The sequence below is a fragment of the Nomia melanderi genome, chromosome 10 (assembly GCF_051020985.1).
Source record: "Nomia melanderi isolate GNS246 chromosome 10, iyNomMela1, whole genome shotgun sequence".
Taxonomy (NCBI): Eukaryota; Metazoa; Arthropoda; class Insecta; order Hymenoptera; family Halictidae; genus Nomia; species Nomia melanderi.
This window is the reverse complement of record NC_135008.1, coordinates 12,945,331-12,964,408: the sequence shown is the minus strand read 5'-3', so window position 1 is coordinate 12,964,408 and position 19,078 is coordinate 12,945,331. Positions and strand designations below refer to the sequence as shown.

Sequence of the window (19,078 nt, the reverse complement as noted above, 5' to 3'; positions counted from 1 at the left end):
GTTGAAATCGATGACCAGGTTTAACACCTCGTAAAACGGAACGTTTATCGGTGGACGACGAAAAAATTAATCATCCCGAAATTTTACGAGTCCCAGGTTATACGCGAAATAAACCATGATTCTTTCTGCTCGAACGATGCAGTCGCGAAAGGAACGAAGACGTTGTGCCATCCTTGAGTGCGCATAAAAGGCAGTGCACAATCACGAACTGAAATTGAACAATGCATAAGTTATTTGTGTTTTACGGTAGTTATGGCTAATCAGTAATCTCATCACTGTTTTATTGCCATTAAAGGAATGAATGATGGAAAACTATCGAGCACGAGGATGCGAAAAATAGAACGGCAAGTATAGCTTTATACTGCAACAGGAACTAAGACACATTTCTACGAACGTATTAACGGTATCCAATATTTTCTTCCCATAAATAATAAAAACCGTTATCGAAACGAACAAAATTCCCGATGGAATGGCGCATTCGGGAGGGCGAAACAGAGGAGCGGGCGCGACATCCGATACGAAATCGCACGATCGAGTTACGAGTCTCGCGCGTCCCGATGTCCATTGTAAAATTTCGATAGCGGACGTGTCAGAAGCTGTTTACACGATCGTATTTCCGCGGCACAATTTCGTGCCTGATCGCGTTTATAAAAGCGGTGCCAGCCGCCAGCCGGCCCCCCACCGAGCCCCGTGCCCAACCCCACGGGGATACTCGACGGGGCGATTAATCGTGGGCGCGTTTATGACGAACCGGCGTGTTGCCGGTCGTCACGGAAATAAAAAAAAACGGAGGAAAAAAACATATAGAGAAAACCAACAACAACAACGAGGAGGACGAGGATGAGAGGGTGGAAAAATTGGCAGCGAAAACGAGGCGACGAGGGTGGACTGCGAGATGAGTAACAGATCGAATGACGCGGAACGGAAGGGGGAGGACGAGAAGGGACAGGCAAAATATCGGGGACGGGAAACGCGCGGACATTTCGAATCGAATTTATCGGGCGTGTATTAACGCGGTCGGTCGGTCGGTCAGTCTGGTAAGTGTCTGCGAATGGCGGTGTAAACGCGCTCGATTTCGCTTGGATGTAATTAACGTCGGGTAATTCCCGACAATTACCGTCATCATCATCATCCATCAAACCGCAGCCGACCTGTTACGTTTTCCTGTTATACCTGCACGATAATTGTCGTCTCGAATCACTGGTCTCGCATCGATGCGCGCACCAACGGATACGCGCTCGTTAAAACGGAGGGTAGATCGCCGTGGCAGACGCGCCTGAATCGACCGGGTGGAACGCGCTCGGAACACGTTTCAAACGCCTACAATCGCCGCGTTCCTATGTGAAGCTTCCGCGAAGCACTGTTGCTAGCGCTCGCGGAAGGGTTTGTGTAATTGAAAACTTTAAGACAAAGAAAAGTGATTCGATGGAGCAACGAAAGAGATTTTGAGAGAAAATTAAACTTGCGAAGGAAAGTTCGATGTTTTACTTTATAAGAAATTAGGTACAACATTTCAACCCTCTACTTTGATGAAATAAAATCTGATTAATAGTAGCAATGCAAAGAACTTTTATTCTGGGTGAATAACAAAATGCAAAACTTAAAATTCGAAAGTATAAAAATTTTAAATTAAAAAGTTCAAGTAATAATTATCTTTTCTAAACAAATCGATTTCTAATTTTTGTGATTATCCTGTTAGTCAATATACAGCTTGGAAAGCAAATGCGGTCGGTGTGACTTACTTCAATGACACTTCCGTTCCCAATTAGCTTTACAGACTATCATAAATGTCCTAATACAATTAAATGCAATATTCCACAGATAATAAACATGAAAACAAAAAATTGTGGCAAAATATAATCCGAAACAAACGCCGAGTTATCTCGTTTCCCCGACGCGCAGCCCGAAGGATTTATCGAACGTAAAACGAAACAAAAGCGCGCATCGATCGCGACCGGAATTATTCCGTTTTATTGAGCGGCTTGCATTTGCATACGCCGTTAATGCATAAAATCCGCAGTCCGGATGATAAACGGCCGATCAAAAATCTACGAGAAAGCGATTGGAAATCCAGCGGACGCGGCGTGCCTCGTGCGATAAGACACCGTTCTCGATCAATGAAAGCGCGACAGGGATTCATGATACTCCTATGTCTATTATACATCTCTGACGAGAATGTTGGGAAGAGAAATTTCTCGCTGTGTGTTTTGCATCAAATTTGGATTAGTTACACATAACCGTACTGGCAGATAGCACATCAATATCGAAAACAGAATGAAAATACATGAAAACTAAATGGTTAGATCTGCATTCCTTTCGTTAGAATTCCCGCCAGGGACGTAGCCGAGATCGAAGCTAAAGGTTTCGATTTAAAAAAAAAACATAGAAAATATGTAGATCCATGCTAATAGCTGCCGCAAATGCTACTAATATGAATGGTAGAATAACGTGAAAAATTCGCGTGATGCGAACTATGAAGAACATAACGTTATTACGTCTTCTTTTTAGAAATGGAAACTTTTAACCCCGATCTCTTCTACTCGACCGAACTCTGAAAGGAATACTGGTCCAACCGTTCAATGTTCATCTTTCCTTGCCCCGTCTTCAATACTAATTCGCTATTCATCAGTACGGTTACACATGACCAATCGAAACCATAAACAAAACACATAACAACCCCTTTGCCCCAGTATCATTCTCTTCTCGCGAGCAACACGCAGTATAATACTTTCTGCGACGATGATCTCCGGTTCCGTTCTCCCTACGCTGAAATAACGCGCACGCGGGCCCCACGTAAATCTCCCCGGAATTTATTGAACGTGTAACGCGAGCGGACCGGGAGAGGAGCAGAAGAAAAAGAACTCTCCGGAGAAAAAGAAGGAAGAGAGGAAAAAGGAGACCGGCCGCGCCTCCTGTCTTTCCCCGGGGGCCGCGTGTCCGCGTGTACCCCGGCGCAAAACTCCGGGCTCCTTCCATTTTCGATGCGCTCGGCCCGTCGGCTAATTTATGAATCGTTCCCCCTTCTGTTCCTTCCACCACCGTCTCCTTTCGCGAGGCACCGAACCACGGACGGAAGATGGTCTCTCCCCGGGCGCGCCGACACACGAAGCCCGATTTACGATTTGAGGGGTGCATCCGGCCGGAACGGGACGCGCGCGCGTTCAAGCAGGATAGAAAAAGAGGGTGAAGAAGGGGGAGGAGGAAATAACGGGGCAGGCTGGAAAATATTCAATAAACGCTAGCATTATTCCCGGCACGTCGACGTTCGAACCCGGCTTACCCGGTGAGTGGTGAAGAAGTAAGGAGAGAATGATCGTAAAGGTGGACGAAAGAACAGAAAATAGAAAGGGGGTAGGAGGTATGAGGAGGGGGAGAGGAGAAAGAGGGTCGAAGAGAAATGGGTCGGATGAGATCGAGAGGAGGAAGGAAAAAGTGGGCTATTTATCCTGTCGGTCGTGAGAATTCGCGTTCGAGATTCCGGGGATGGGCTTGTACCAGATAGATTCTCGTCGTGTCAGATCTCTTTTTCGTTTTATTTGCCATATCTGACGGGAGAACTGTCTATTCCCGGAGCGGCGGCAAGAACCGAGGGAGAAGGGATAAGAAAGTTTCTGTTAAAAGATCGACGACGGCGCAAGATATAAAGCGTTCCGCGACGGTTTCGCGTCCGTCTCCGCCAGGTCGATAAATTTTCATGATCGGCGTTGCCCTCCCTTGCCCCCCTCTTCCCATCCTGCCTTTCTGTTCCCCCCTCCCCTCGTCATCCAACCTCATCGTAAATGAATCGACCCGATAAAAACGGACGAAGACGTGCACGGTAATTGACGACATTAATGTCCGGAATGTTGTAAAACCGAGCGCGAAATGAAATACGACGTTTCTCTTCTGGCCTGAGCCTTCGTTCCGCTTTTGGTCCTGTCTCGCTGCCAACAAATTATACCTACAGTTTTTCTCTCTCGCACTTTCCCCTCTTCCTCCTCCTCCTTTTCATCGACCGTACGTCCGTGCGTCGGGAAGAAGGAGTAAGGGGGACGTGAAAGAAGGGAAAAATCGGTATTTACAATGGCGATCACGGCCGCGCGCTCCACGAGAAAACGAGAAATTCAAATCGGTCGATCGCCGTGATGAATATGGATGCGTCCGCGGGGAGAGAAAAAACACGTCCCGCAGGATCTTTGGGATGGAAATTCGCCCGCGGATCTTTGTCTTTATTAATATCGGCGGGCGTTTTCCAGCAGAAATTCTGCCGCTTTGTGAACATCGTGTAGCTCTTCCTTTCCGAAGTTCTCTTCGGTTATTCCATGGTATCAACGCGGCCCTTCAGATTCTATTTCTGCCTGTTTACACGGCAAACGGATCGTCCGGACCATTAAGAGGAAAAGCATTGCCGGGAAGACACAGGCGCCGCATCGCGCCATTTTTCTTTCGGCTCTCGCGACAAAACCCTGCAGAATGCAGCGCGTCGAAGCGCGAGGTCAGGGATCGGAGCAATCGACTCGAACGTTTCAAATTCCAATTTCGATTAGTCCATCGGTTTTCATATTAGGTAGAGCTCTTGATAATTTGATGATCCAATTAATCCCTTGCCCTATGAAACTCGTGATGAAGATTTCAAACAGATTTTAACAAATAATAATATCATCTAATCCATTTGAATACAAATTAAATATTATTGTTTTATTATCAATGGTAATTTTCCAAAGTAAACATACATAGAATAAGTATAAATTACTTTCCGTCTTCTAGCGAATTAGCAGCAATAAAACAATTCTATCGAGTGCAGTCGTGAAAAAAATCATATGGCAAGGAGTTAAACGACGTGTCACGTATAATCTTTCGATGCGATAGAATTGAAGACATGAGTGACGTGGAGTGAATATAATATAATGGTAATTGGTAAGGGTTCTGCTGATGTGAAGGTTGATTAAAATTCATCTATCTTTGATTAAAACAATAATAACTTGATGTAAGGATTATCCTCCATCTCGACTTTTAAATATCAAGTTTCGAACTCCATCTAGCGAGATAACTTTCAACTTACATGCTTCCACTTTCAAACCACGGTTTTTTCAATTTTGTCCATCCGACTCTTCCAACAATAAAGGAATTCAATTTACTTTTCATTTATTTAACTCTTGGACGCTGCGTTGAGACAGAGATCCTAAAAAAGTAACCGACTAAAAACTTCGATCATTGCACAACTGAATTACTTTTATCTTTTATTCAACTATTAATCATTGCCAACAATATTTCACGGTTCATTCCTTGCCAATGAATGCAGTCTTTACTTGAAACGTTTACTTTTAACCACTGCAAACATATCCCGAGGTCAAAAACGTATTCCCGTAACTGTCTGAAAAATGCTTGGCCACCGGTATCTAATAACTCAGGACCCTTTGCCCTCTCCTAGAATTCCTCGCTCGGGACCCTTTGCGATTCTAGAAGCGGATCGTCCAATAGATCACGGCGTCCCACGGTGAACACCGAGGGACGTGATATACGCCCAATAATTCGCAATAAAACGGTGCTCGGTCCTTGGACTTTTTCTTCGTTCGAAAGTCGACGAAAGAAGTCGGCCGGTAGCCCGGGGTCCCGCAGAATTTGCATGTTATTACCTTGTTTACATATTTATTCAATAGCCGAGCTCACCCCCAGGGATCGTCTGCCTAAACCTGTGGAGTCGGGTCCTTTTAATTTCGAATTAAGGGTCGCGCGAGAAACCCGGTGGCCGCGACGCGACGCGTCGCGCCAGTGCGATTAGTAAGTCGGCGCACGGATATTGCTCGCGCGCAGTCGCGTCATGAATGAAAACATAAATTTCACCGGACACGCCATGCTATCGCGCGTTAAGTCAACGAAGTAATTGCCATACCGGTGTGTGCTCGTGCTACCGTTGCACGTGCGTGCACATAGGCCGCATACATTCAGACACATATGCGCAGACACGCAAACACACGCAGGTCGTATTCATACGAGCCGAGCAAGCAAGCAAGCAAGCAAGCAAGCAAGCAAGCAAGCAAGCAAGCAAGCAGGCAGGCAGGCAGGCAGGCAGGCAGGCAGGCAGGCAGGCAGGCAGGCAGGCAGGCAGGCAGGCAGGCAGGCAGGCAGGCAGGCAGGCAGACAGGCAAGCAAGCAAGCAAGCGGCTTCTATCGCCGCGCTTCGATGATATTCATTTGAAATTCAAATTAACAACGAGGGCTTACCTGTTTATGCATTTCCACGTTCAGCCCGTAGGACATCTCGTAATACTGCAGCCATGAAACAGAGAGAAAAAAAGAGGAACGATATATTAGACGTGAGAGATATAAACCGGCGGAAATATAAAGAAGCGTGCTGCGGTTATAAACGTTAACGCGATGCTTGCGCAATACACGCGTCGGGTAAAAACCGGCGTTGTCTCGTGGTGTACGTGAGCTACGTGTACCCGATTCGAGCAGCGTTCGGCGGAGTCGAGCGACGGAAAGAAAATGGCCACGCAGCGATGTGGTCGAGTTCCCTTTCCTTTTCTTTCTTTCCTTTCCCGGTTCCCTTTTGGACCGTTTCTTTTTTCATTTCGTCGCTGCGCCAAGTCGGTCGGCTTTAATTGAATTTACCGAGGACATCGATCTCGCCGCGTCGGTGTCACTTACACGGTCCGCAAAGAACGTCGGTGATCGGTACGATCGAGATAAACCGAATTTGTGTCGAGACAGGGAGGATAAATAAATTGCGCCGGCAACGACCCTCGGGCGACGGCGGGAGGCGAATGAGGGACCGGATAAACTTACTCGAATATACTCAGGTGCAACTTATTATGCAACGCGCGGCTCGATTGCACCTGACCGGTCCCGAGTCGCCCCGGGAGTCGCGCGCGCTCTCGCCGATCACCGGTCGATCGATTCTCCGTAGATAATCAAACACGGGGCAGCATTAACGCCCAGCCATTATATAAGTAATACGCGCCGTCAGCTTGTGCCGCGCCGAACACGATCGCACGACCGAACGATCGCTCCAAAACTCATGAAGGAAACCAACGACCGGAATTCGGCTGAACGGACGGGAGGAGATAAAAGGGTACGGACACTATATACCGCGTAGTCGGTTAAGCCAAGCAGAAAGACTCCCAAGGGCTAATCGAATTATCGAGTTACCTAAACCGAGATGCTGGCTCGAATTCGTAATAACGTCCGAAAAGAACCCACCAAAGAGGGTCTTTAGGATCTTTAGGGTCTGTACACGGCTGTCGGGAGAGCCGAGATTACATCGATCGAATGAGATTACGAAAACCGGGCCAAATTGAGCCGTAATGCGAGGATCTCTCTTTCTTTCTTTCTCTCTCTTCCCCACTGTGAAAGGAGGATAAACGTCCGAAGAAAATGAGAAAAACGAAGAGGCATCGGGTCTACCCCTGCGGACCGACCAAGGAAGGATCGTGAAGGAGGGAGGAGGGAGCGAGAGTGTGCGGGTACGCGTTTGTGTGAATTGTGCGTGTACCGCGGACGTCCAAGACCGGTTTCTCGTAACATCGTTTCTACATCGTGTGTACAAGATCCCGTCCTGAGTATGGTTTAACTAATTCACCTACCGGACAGGGGTTCTCAACCGTCCCTTAATGTAGAGGTATACACGTACAAATTGAAAAGAAGTCGAGGGTGGCTGATCAAAATTTTGAAGAAGAAATATTTGATTGTCTTACTTTCTTGAGGAATTTCTATTGGTAATTTATCTATGAATTTTTCGGAAGGAAAAAAAGTTGAAGTTGGAAAGTTTTACCGGTGGAATTATTTATTATATGTAAAAAATTCTTGAAGATTGGTCAGATATATTAGACATTTGATATTTAATGCAAATACATAATACTATTAAGATTTTGCGTTGGAAATTCATTTTATCATTTTCATAACACCACTTCAGTGACATTAGTATCACCTAAGAGTCGAAATGTTTGATCCTTCCATAGATTCTTTATTGGCTCTGAAACCTGGAAACGTTCAGATTGAAAAACATGTAGGAATCGTCTCAGTATTCGGAATCATTGGACTGTAGAGATTTTATACTGCAGAGACCAACCTCCCGTCATCCCTTTGAAATATTCGTCACATGAAACAGTTCAGAACCTTCAGGACCGCAGAATGAAAAGACCTAGCTGCCGCAAAGCTGCCTATATGCTACTCTGAAAGACTGCGGTTGTAAGTAGCAAAAGATGCCTCCGGTGATTTGAATATGTCAGTCTTTGAAGTCTCCCGGGAATGCTTTCCAAATTCTTACTCAACCATTTTGAAAACATCCTTTCCAAGGCCCATATTTAAGTAATTTAATTATTTATTCTTCCATATAATACAGTTCCCTATTTATTATGCCATCTACATTCAGTGCACGCGTACTCCACAAATTTCCAATCCTCACCACCAATCGATGCACCTAATTTCTGAACTAAAACACTTGAAAGATTAGACGTAAATACTCAAAGACCGATCTGATGATCGATACCAATTACGAACCGGAGGTGCTCGAACGTGATAAAAATTTTAATAAGCAGTAACGAACCCCGTTATCGATAACAAGCATACCACCGTGAGCGTTAAGTGGAAAACCATCGGATCCTACGGTTTCACGAACCCGAGCCGCGTGCACGGCTTCTCAACCCCTCGATTATGACTCATCTTTACGAGTGGTACTCTCGTGAGTCATCGCGACGGTCCCGGCAAGACTTTCGACCGGCGGAAGAGCGTCATTGGTACGTGTACACGGTGGACACGACATGAAAAAACAAGGAAAAAAACGAAGAAAGGGAAAAAAGAAAGGAAAAAGTCGTTGTGTTCGGAGTTCGTTCGGGGACGTTGAACGAAGGAAAAGAAAAAGGGGGAAAGAATGCAACGATAACGACTCCGCGAACTTGGAACGAGAGGCAGCGACACGAGACTAGGAAAAAATGCGCGCTCGTGATGGACTCGACGTCGCGAAAAAATGATACCTCCACGATTTTAACGAGCGTCCGGGACACGGAGTAGTTGCCACATTATTCCTCGTACAGAAACAACGACCGTCGTGAAAACGGTCTTTATTGCTCGTCGATCGTAAAGCTGTGTTTTAATATATCAATGCGGCCGCTGCAGAAGCAGTGACATCCCCCCCCCCCCCCCCCTGTTTCGTTCGCCTTCTCATTGCCGAGGAACGTAAAACTCAGAGGCTGATATTGAGTAATAATGTCGCGGCGGCCGGTACGTCAGGCAAGTGCGCTCGGACTGACAAATTCGAAGTTTAATGCTTTGTTTACGGTGTAACGAAAAAATAATCCCCCCAGCGAGACGGTTGCGCATCGTGGAAAATTACGAGGCCATCAGATCCAAAGATATAAATAGAAACGCGCCTAGTAAATACAATATCGCTTGTGTCCGGCGCGTTTCGTGCTTCGAATTTCCCGTATCTTAAACTCTCACTCGTTTTTTCGGCTCGACTTCCGCGACGAATTCTATTTATAACGCAACAGTACCTCATGGTGTATCAGTTTCTTGCTTGAAAAGGTTTCCACCTTGTTCGGACCGTTCAACATCGCACGAATAAAACGCGACGGGGTACGTAGAAACACGAGAGACGCAAGGAACATTGAAATCAAGCCAATTTTTAACGAAGTCGTTTAATTACTATGCGCAACTTTCTGTTTCGTGAGAGGCTCGCGAGGCTCGTGATAATCGTTGAAATTCACGTTGCGCCAGTTTTTTTCCACAATTATGCTGCGAACGCATAAAATCCTCCGAGTCTATTTATTACATGCAAATAAAACACGCGTTCCCGGCTCGGTACACGGCTTTTAACGGGCACGCAGTTGGCCACTAATAAAACTCCTGTATTGTAAACAGTTACGAGCGGTCACTGCACTAAGCTGTTTGTCTTAATGTTACCAAAAATCGACGTTGCGTACCGCCGACCGGGACGCCGCACGGAGTGAATAAAACCGGGATAAGGAGGAAGAAGAGGGTGGGGACGCATTTGCATCGACCGCAAAAGGAAACTATAAAAAGAGACGAGTCTCGGGGCAAAAGCAAGTTCCTGAGTATTGTCGCATGAACGATGTTATCCGGCGGGATTTCAACCGGCAAGACATCACGAGGAGAAGAAAAGGAGAAAAAAATCGAAGAGAAAAAGAGAAAAGATGAAAGGAAAGGGAAAAAGGAGGATGGTCGAGAAGAAGAAGCGGGACAAGGAACTAACCGGCGGTATGGTTGGCCCAGCCCGGCGTGGCCTGGCGTGGCGTGGCGTGGCGCACGGATCGTCTGTCTCTCTCGTCTCGTGGCTCGACGAAGTAATTAGCCTTTAATTAATAGACTTCGCCCCGGGGACCCTTGCGGAGTGGAGGTCAGGATCTTAATTATCGTGAGGCTGGAAACGTTACCCGCGGTCGACACGTTTAATACGAGCGTGTCGCGAACAGACCCCACCACGGCCACCAACTCGATTCGGACGGGACGATGATAAAGCCGCGGCGGCAATAAACGTCGTTCAACCGTTAAACTCGCCGAATCTAGAGCTCCCTATTTCCCTCTCGTTTGCATTTTCAAATTGAACCGAGCTTTACGTCCGCGTCAGGATTTTATACAGCTCCTGTGCGGTGTCCGCGCGCGAGCGCCCGGTGATCGAAATTCCGCCAGCCGGATCACCGTTAGAAATTTATGCTCTCGAGGATGTTCGGAACGCCGTCGATGATAAATACAGAGAGTCTGACGTTGATCGACCCCCTGCGAGGGAAAGAAATACAATGGAGTAATTAATAAGGGGATGAAAGTGACTTCGATAATGGAACGATCGATTCTGTGGCGTCAATGTCATTTATCGAGACAGGAGTTGGGAAGAGCAGTTCGTTAGAGAAAAAATTGTTTGGATGCAATTATCGCGAATAGATGATATGTCCATAATTTTAGATGGATTTGAGATTTCATTACTACTAAAACTACCGTACTAGTCAAAGTGACTGGTTTCGGTTTTTCTGTTTCTCAAGTATTGATATCTTGAAGGCAGTAAATATTCGAAATGATGTTGAAAATAAATAATTTCACTTGATCACTATATTGAATGTCTGAAGAAACTAAAAATAATCTATTGTTACAATGTTTATAGGGAAACATATCAGTCGTATTAAACGCTCGGTAGTTCTAGAATTAAATTCGATTTTTGTGAACTGGATTCAGAGTGCAGATAGATCACAAAAAATGTAATGCCGATCTAGCAAAATATTACTGCCATGAAGGCAGCAATAATTCAGACGATCTCGTGCTGCTGGTAGCGCGCGTGATTCATTTGAAGTATAAATCCGTGCAATTCGTCCGCGAGAAATCCTTTGCTTAAAAAATTGTGAATCGAACCGAGAATAGCACGGAATCCCATCGACGACCCTCGAGTCGCAATCCCTTTGGACCCGGGACCGAGTCGACGCTTTCATTCTCGAATAAACGACCGATATCGATCGCGATCACTATCTTCAGCGTGACGAGATACGCAAGACTAATGGACCCTCGCTCTCTCGACCGTCTCGTCCCTTTCACGAGCCCTTATCCCCCTTTTTATCTTCCTGCGGATGGAACGGTCCCTGTTGCGAACACTCCCTTACGCTAAAGGGGCCTACTAGCAGTGTACAACTTGCAAATTTTGCCCTCGATTTTGTCTCTCCTTGATTTAATCAAGAACAACACTCCAAACTAGACCCCGTGCCTGTCCCTAAGCCTCTGGCAGCTTTCCCTTCAAATTGTCGAATAATGAAAATTACTTGGGTTAGCGGGTTTCGATATTATCATAACGTTCGCTGGGCAGGGGATTGCAGTGAATCAGTAAAATATATTACAACAGAATTTTCTTTGCGACTGAAACTAGCGTAGCAAAAGGATATCGTAGATAAGAAGGGTGAAAGAATGTGGGAGCCCTTAATCACGGAAACAAGTGAATATCTTTTAGGTCTGTGCAAAAACGACAAAGCAAGGATATATGAAATTAAACCAACGAGGAGGCGTTCTACAGTTTTCCAAGAAAAAAACCATTCCGCGGAAATTTTCATTCGTTTCATTACACGTTGCGCGAGTACGGAGAGGGAGTAGAGTATAATGACTACACGATTATGAGAAATAATAACTCTTTATTTCCTATTCTCTGACAATTAGCTAATAATCTTCGCGAGCTGCAAGGAATCCCGAGCCAACCCCATCAAAGCGAATTGCTCCTGGATTCTGAACGCAAGATGAACACGAACGGGCCAATTTCAGGCCGGAAAGTGCACGCTCGCGTGTTACAACGATTGCATAAATTCGTGGCACTAGACGCTGGACACGGCGTTAGCGGTGTTAACGACCCGAACTGTGGTCGTTCACGGCGCACGATTCTATTAACTCATCGCCGTATCCTGCCGCGGAATTTTCGCGGTAATCCCTCCGACGACGCCTCGGACACATAAAACCCTGGGACCGTTGGAATTTAATGGGGTACTCTCCGGTGACCATCAAACCTCGTAACTCCGCGCCAAGCTTTTTCGCGGGTATAACCGCGAACGTAAAATTTGAGACAGCGCTATGGGCCGTCTTTTATCTAGTCCAAAGATCACGTTAATATGAAACTCATAGACAATCGTACGGGAGATTGTACGTTTCGCCATTCCGCCCTGGATGTTCCGCGAAAAAAATAGCATGGAAAAATTTTGTTAGGATTTCCGAGAATAATATCGCCGCTGTTATACGATATACAATAGTTTAACGTATACTGTGATCGATATATTGGTTGCAATATCCAATTAGTGTAATTGTTACTGCAGCTCATGATACGAAGGGAAGTGTTTCATTGGGTTTGTGGTATTGGTTTCAGTATTGGCTTCTACTTGGAATCCTATGGAGGATAATAAAAATAGTCTTTTTACGCTTAGCACGCCACTGCCAAATCCCAGTTTTCATAAATCAATCTAGAAAAGTAACGATTTGCGCCATAAAAGTAGAAATTATAAAAACAGAAAGTAAGACAAGTTTTAATCGTGAACAATTGCCTTGTAACTTCCTCAAAAGTAATAAAACACGTGAGACGAGAGGAACATCCTGCCGAGGAAATAGAAAACTTCTCATCATTACTGCAATTAGAACAATTAAAATCGAAATGATCAGTTATACCATTTCTTGTAGCCACCGCTTTAACGCGGATAATTTCCTCGGCGCAAAACGAAAAGCAAACAGACACAATATACGATTCACATGATCGTGCTTAGAACTAGTTACACGCAACTAGCAATCATTTTTTAAAAACTTCATAATCCGAGTAATTTCCGTTCAGTGTCACAAGAACAATGTAAAGAAATAGTAACAAATAAATAATTTTTCGAGTGTTATTAAATTAAAAATCAACTAAAATCTAAGCTCTTGAACCTGATAAACAGAGCTCGAGAGATCGAAAAAAAGGCCGCACGTCCAGCACTTCTGAGAAAGAGAAAAAGCGGACGCGTAACTTCTGAGCGCGACATCGTATCGATGAATAAAAACCGAAACGGTCCCTCACGACTGCACCCAGTCAGAAGCATCAAGAGTCAATGCACCGCGCGGCAGAAACTGCACCGGACGACGCGCTTCAAGGCGATCTCTTCCGCGCGGTTCTCGCTCGTAAAAGTTCACGAGCTCGACAATTACATGAAAGAGCCATAAAAGCGTAATGCCCCGTGGCCAGGCAATATCGTCGTATAACGACGCCGCACGAGCATCCTCCTTGCAAGCACCACCGCAGAAAGCACAGCGTTTTGCTCCGTATCGGAAACATATCCGTGCAGCGGGCAGGGGGAGGGAGGTGGAATCGGGTTCGACGGACCGGTCGGTCGAAACGGCTGGAAAACGTGCCGGACGTACGGCTTTTCCGCGCGGAAAAATCAGGAATCCCTCGGTTTATGTACTCGCGGAATATAAAATACGCCAGCCCGACCAGTTGCTCGCGGTGCGCGAACACGAAAACGTTTTAAAGCTGCCGCGAGCCGCGGCGAGTGGAAAACGAAGGTAATTCCGTGACAAAACGAGAACAACGGGACAGCCAGAGCGGAGAATTAAGCAAGATATTTGCGTTAAAAGTGTCTGCGTTTATTTTTTTTCTCTCTTGCTCTTCGCCTTTTCCTTTTTCTCCAGTCCCCCTGCAACGCCGCCTAACGAGTATCGATTCGATTCCGGAGTTAATTAAGGATACATTCTGTAGGAACATCCAGAAGAAGTACGGTAATGCTCCTCTACTAAAGCCCCATTTCGATTCAAGTGGTCGCTCAAGGTTAGTGAGAAGCAAACTCGCTATTAGGCCCTTGCATATATAATGCCGGATTTTCTTTAGCGGCATTTGAAGCCGCAGTAAAATTTGACGGGATTTAAACGCGTTGTTAGTTACGTCCCCGCAGTGACCGTGCGTCGTTTATTTCAAGTAGCCATCCGTTGAATTTATGTGTTCTTTCGAAACTAAAGTTAGCACGTTATTTTTAAGTTGATACACGGATTTTTTTCAACTGTGCTGTATTCTACTGAATATTTGAAAAACTCGAGAATAGCTGTGAAAATGATTATCCCCCTGTCAAAATGCTACAGACGTTATTTTTAAATTTCGATAACGATTCTTTTCTGTTCAATATATTAGTAATTAAAACTTGGGATGTAAAAATCAGAGGAAATTCCATCCGCCGAGTTGAAACTTCTTGAAAATGTTTTGTCTCAACAAATTATCACGTCCCGCGCGATAAATATTTCTAAAACCGCACGTTGACAAACGAAGCGTGTATAATTACTATAAACTGTTTCCCTTGCGGGTAAGTAATCGTAAAATTAAAGCGTTGTTTATAACGTTCGGCGTATCCTATACTCTTTAACGCCGCATGAAAACTTGAAGCCGCAAAAGGAAACAATCTGTTTCTCCGCGGCGAAATATACGTTCGGCGTCTAGTTAATGACACGGCTCTCTCGATTTTAGCCAAATCATTCCAATTACTGGCTCACGCGCACGCGCAAACCGATTCATTAGGAGCGCGTTTACGAGTAACTCGATACAACATCGGGACGGATGCGTATGTTCGACAAGTGTACCTGTTGCTGCGACGCGGATCGGAACCAATACAATAAATTCTTGTTTGGTCGATGATTAATCATGAGTGACAAAACGATGTAATATGACATGGGCCTGGTAATAACAAATGACCAGTTTCGTACTCACGCTTCGAACGTCGATTCGAATTCAGTTTCCAGCGCGTCGACCCTCGACCGATCGACGTGTATTTTTCTCGGGATTCATCGACGCACCGCGAGTGACAAACGAAATAACCGCCGGCTTGAACGGGGTGGAAAAACTATTTTTTTCAAACGGTGGCTCCTGGCTTCATAGAAAACAACAGATGGACGATACGCGGTAGACGACGCGCGGTCAGCGGATGCGTGCCGGTTACGAATTGAAATGCAACGCTCGAAACGAACCGCGCGCGGATCGTGCGAGGAATCACGGGGGGAGAGAGAAAATAAAAAAGAAAAGGGTCGTCTCGGAAGAAGATCGATCAATTGGTCGACGGACAGGCAACGCTCGAGCGTCCGTACGCGCGTACGTACACGGGCATCGCGATCGGTCGATTAATCTTCGTAGTGCGTGAATCGGCGGAAGTGCCACGTCCACGCAAGCAGCCCGCCGTGCATTTTGTATGAAGTCATTTGCATCGAACGCGGCCACGGACCGTGGCCTATAAATTACCGTGCGTCGACGATAACCGCAACGCGACCGAAAGACAATAAACTCTAACGACCCGGCCGATGCCTACTGTTTGCCCTCTTTTCATTTCATAGCACCACGAACGATGATCTTGATCCTTTTCCCTGACCGGGCTGCGTGCACGGATGCCGTTACAATGCAAATCGCGTGGAGATAAAAGTGCCTGAAAAATGCCGCGCGAACGTAAATCGCGATATCGGACTCCGCGCTTTTAAAATTTTTATCGCGCGGAGACAGCGTCGCTTGAAGACACTCGTGCGAAAACTGAATGTGATGTTCAAACTGATGTTGGCTTTTTGCATTGGAAATTCATGTTAAAAATCGAACTTTCGGAAAGAAGAGAATCGTGTGTTATTGTATTTTTGAGATTATTACTGAAAGGAACGGTCTATTAAGAAATTCTGACTAAATAGGTTTAGATCTCTTGAAGATGTACTTCTTATTTTTCATTTCTGTGCGACGGTTCAAATTTTTTATGAATTGCATTTTGACGTAAAGTGAAATTAGTATAATAATTGTAATGTAGTACCAATTGAATCTTCGAAAATTTACTAAATGTTTACTAGATGTCCTGTACAATCATTGTGACGCAAAGCAATTAATCAACTAATAAAGGGAACTATGCAGACTTCTTTTTTATAAGTTTCGACGGACCTTTGAAATTTTCTCCGGGTACCAACACGGTCAAAGAACCCTGGCATCGTTAAAAAGACGTTACTTTCGGTTTATGACTTCGGTGTGAATAGGCCTATGAGTTTATGCGAAGTCATAAATGCTTGGAGACTGTTTTGTCAGCCCGTTGGTAAAGTATTGACCGGCTACACGGTAGTTCTTAAATTTTAAACAACAAGAATTAAACAAATCATTTCTGCGACCGCGCGTGGACAATCCTCTCAAAAGAAAATTTAGATGCAGAATATGCCAACAAATAATTTACAGTTATATTAATAAGCCAGCCATCCTGATTAAAATTCAAAATATCACAATAACAACTATGGCTTCCCGTTCCGTGAAAACTTCCACGTCTCTTCATATTTCTAAAACAAAAATTCATACGAACAACCTAAAAAAACTTCCATAACACTCAACACATTACTTGCTCGCATGAAGATTGCTTTCGCAATACCTCTTCTCTCACAAATTTCCACATGCACAATATGTTAAACTTAACGACTCTTTCATTCTTCAGCGACAAATCAAGTTTATAATGCAGAAGCTACAAACTGAAAACATTATCAACTGTCTAGACCGTTACCGGTGAACTCTAACGGGTTGACATTAAACACCGCCTAGATCCCAACGAGAGAGAAGCTTCCATAGACGCGCACGCCCACACGCAGCTAGAGAGGCGTCATGATCGCGCGCGATAACACGGTTCATTTAATCGACACCGGGACAAAATGGGTCCGCCAGCCGCGCGGCGTGGATGCGTGCCGTGTAAATTCAAAGACGTCTTTTCACACCGCCTCGTCGACGACCCGCGACCTTCTCCATGGGAGTCGAATGTGATTCGAATCCGTATATACCAGCGCGAGCGCGCGCGCGGCGTTGTATCTCTTGCTAATGAAGACGCATATACCGGTGACGTTGCGCCGCAATAATGAAGATCTACGGGCGAAAGTAAGCCGCAGCATCGCTGCCAGCCGTGTATACATGCATACACGCGGCCTCTCTCGCGTGCATACACCTGACTGCGGTGTATAGCACCGCGAACTGACTGAAAAGGAGATGGTAGCGCGGCCACGAAGAAATACGCGCGAAGAACCCGCTCGGCGGGTCGACTGAATGACGATGGCCTGTTCTGAAGCTGATCTCCGGGCCTCGTTAGATGATCGTCCTTTAGATCGAGCCGATTCTTGCGCGACGCTTTTTACTTCTAGATCTATGCGTTATTTCTTTGATCGTTTAAATATTCACGCGCTTTGAGGCGGCGATCAACGGATTTGAAATTAACGCGGCTACTGTATTTGAACGAAGAGTTATTTGAGGAACGTATCGTACTTTTTATAACAATAAGTTCAGCAGATTCTTGACGAAAGAATTTGGGTCAGTGAAAGGATTTAAGATTGTTTTCTTTTTTCTTTTCGGTTTTACGTTGAATGGCATGCTTGTGGATTGTTGTTAGAGAACTGACTGAGGTATTGATAATGATTAATTTTGTAGATCTCAATATTAATAAGTGTAGAATCTAAAGTACGGAGTTCGGAAAGTGAAGTCTGAAAATAAAGGAGACGTGGCGGAAACACAAAGTGATAAATAGGTCTGGTGAGCTGTATACATTAACATTGCTTTGTGCGCGCAATTTTTATTAGGAATTTAATAGTCCATAAGTACCTCTTTTCATATTTACGTATGCAATTGAATAAGCATTGGAAGCATTTGAAATGAAACATCGAACACAACGAAGTGTTTCTAAGCAAAAACAAGGACAAGTTCCCACTATTTTCTTCACTTGAGCCATGTTTCCAGAACAACCGCACAAGAACATATTTTTTAATGACCAATTAAGACGGGAAACTTCTTCGACCAATAAAAACAATCAATTACTAGCAAGCTTTCATCGTACGAATCACTGGGAGATCAGGTTTCAAGAAATGCGGTTTATCAAGGCGTTCATTTTTTCTCAATACCTTTCTAACTGGTTCGTAAAAGGGGATTCTTGCAGCTGCTACAATATTGTAGCACAAATTCGGTTCTGTCTCGATCTACGATACTTTTTCTTCGCGTGTCTGATTCGAGTTGTTACAACGTTTCCATTTTAATCAATTGGTCAGAAGATAAGTGCTTGTTTAATTAAAAAATCTTTCGAAGGCAAAGAAAAGGTAAAATAGTTTATGATAGCAGTAATTAAAGATATATTTTTTGAAATTTATTTAGTTCTTATTTGTCTTTTACTCACCATGACATAGTGACGTTGCATCTCCGTCTTCTCCTGAGCAAGTTTCTCCAGCTCCAACTTTATACTGCAGAAAAACAATCAGAAAAATCCATGTATACGTTAAATATTACAAAGTAATCGATTTTGAAAAGTGTACGGTTAATGTACGATTAGTCCTGAATATAAGAGACAGTCAAAACAACCCTTTCAGTACAAGTCGTCTTTAAACTTTAATAAATTCTATTATAAGATAGTATTAAAAATTCAATAATATGAGGATAATATTGTTTCAATTTGCAAGTTTCTATAAAATCAATGCTTTAACCCCATCTTACATTTATTCTACACTATAATGGCTAACTACATTTTCAAGACACATCCGACATTAAAGTCTGCCGCATTTCTCCATTTCTCTCCATCTTTAGTAATAATCAAACCGGTTAGCCGGTAAAAATTGCGCGTCGTTTAATCGGGTAATTCAG

At 44.7% G+C, this 19,078-nt stretch overlaps 1 protein-coding gene across 4 annotated transcripts in view; it reads right to left on the bottom strand.

Annotated features, from left to right (window-relative positions):
• LOC116428749 (protein groucho) overlaps positions 1–19,078 on the bottom strand; it is a 128,774-nt gene that overhangs the window by 67,550 nt on the left and 42,146 nt on the right. For 2 of the 4 annotated variants that reach the window (XM_076371278.1, XM_076371277.1), the window contains 2 exons: positions 18,618–18,681; positions 6,205–6,249 (listed from right to left, as the gene is read on the bottom strand). In XM_076371278.1, coding sequence (XP_076227393.1) covers positions 6,205–6,249; positions 18,618–18,681 — 109 coding nt within the window. The remainder of the gene's footprint in view (positions 1–6,204; positions 6,250–18,617; positions 18,682–19,078) is intronic. The other 2 variants (XM_076371279.1, XM_076371280.1) reach the window with 2 other exon arrangements.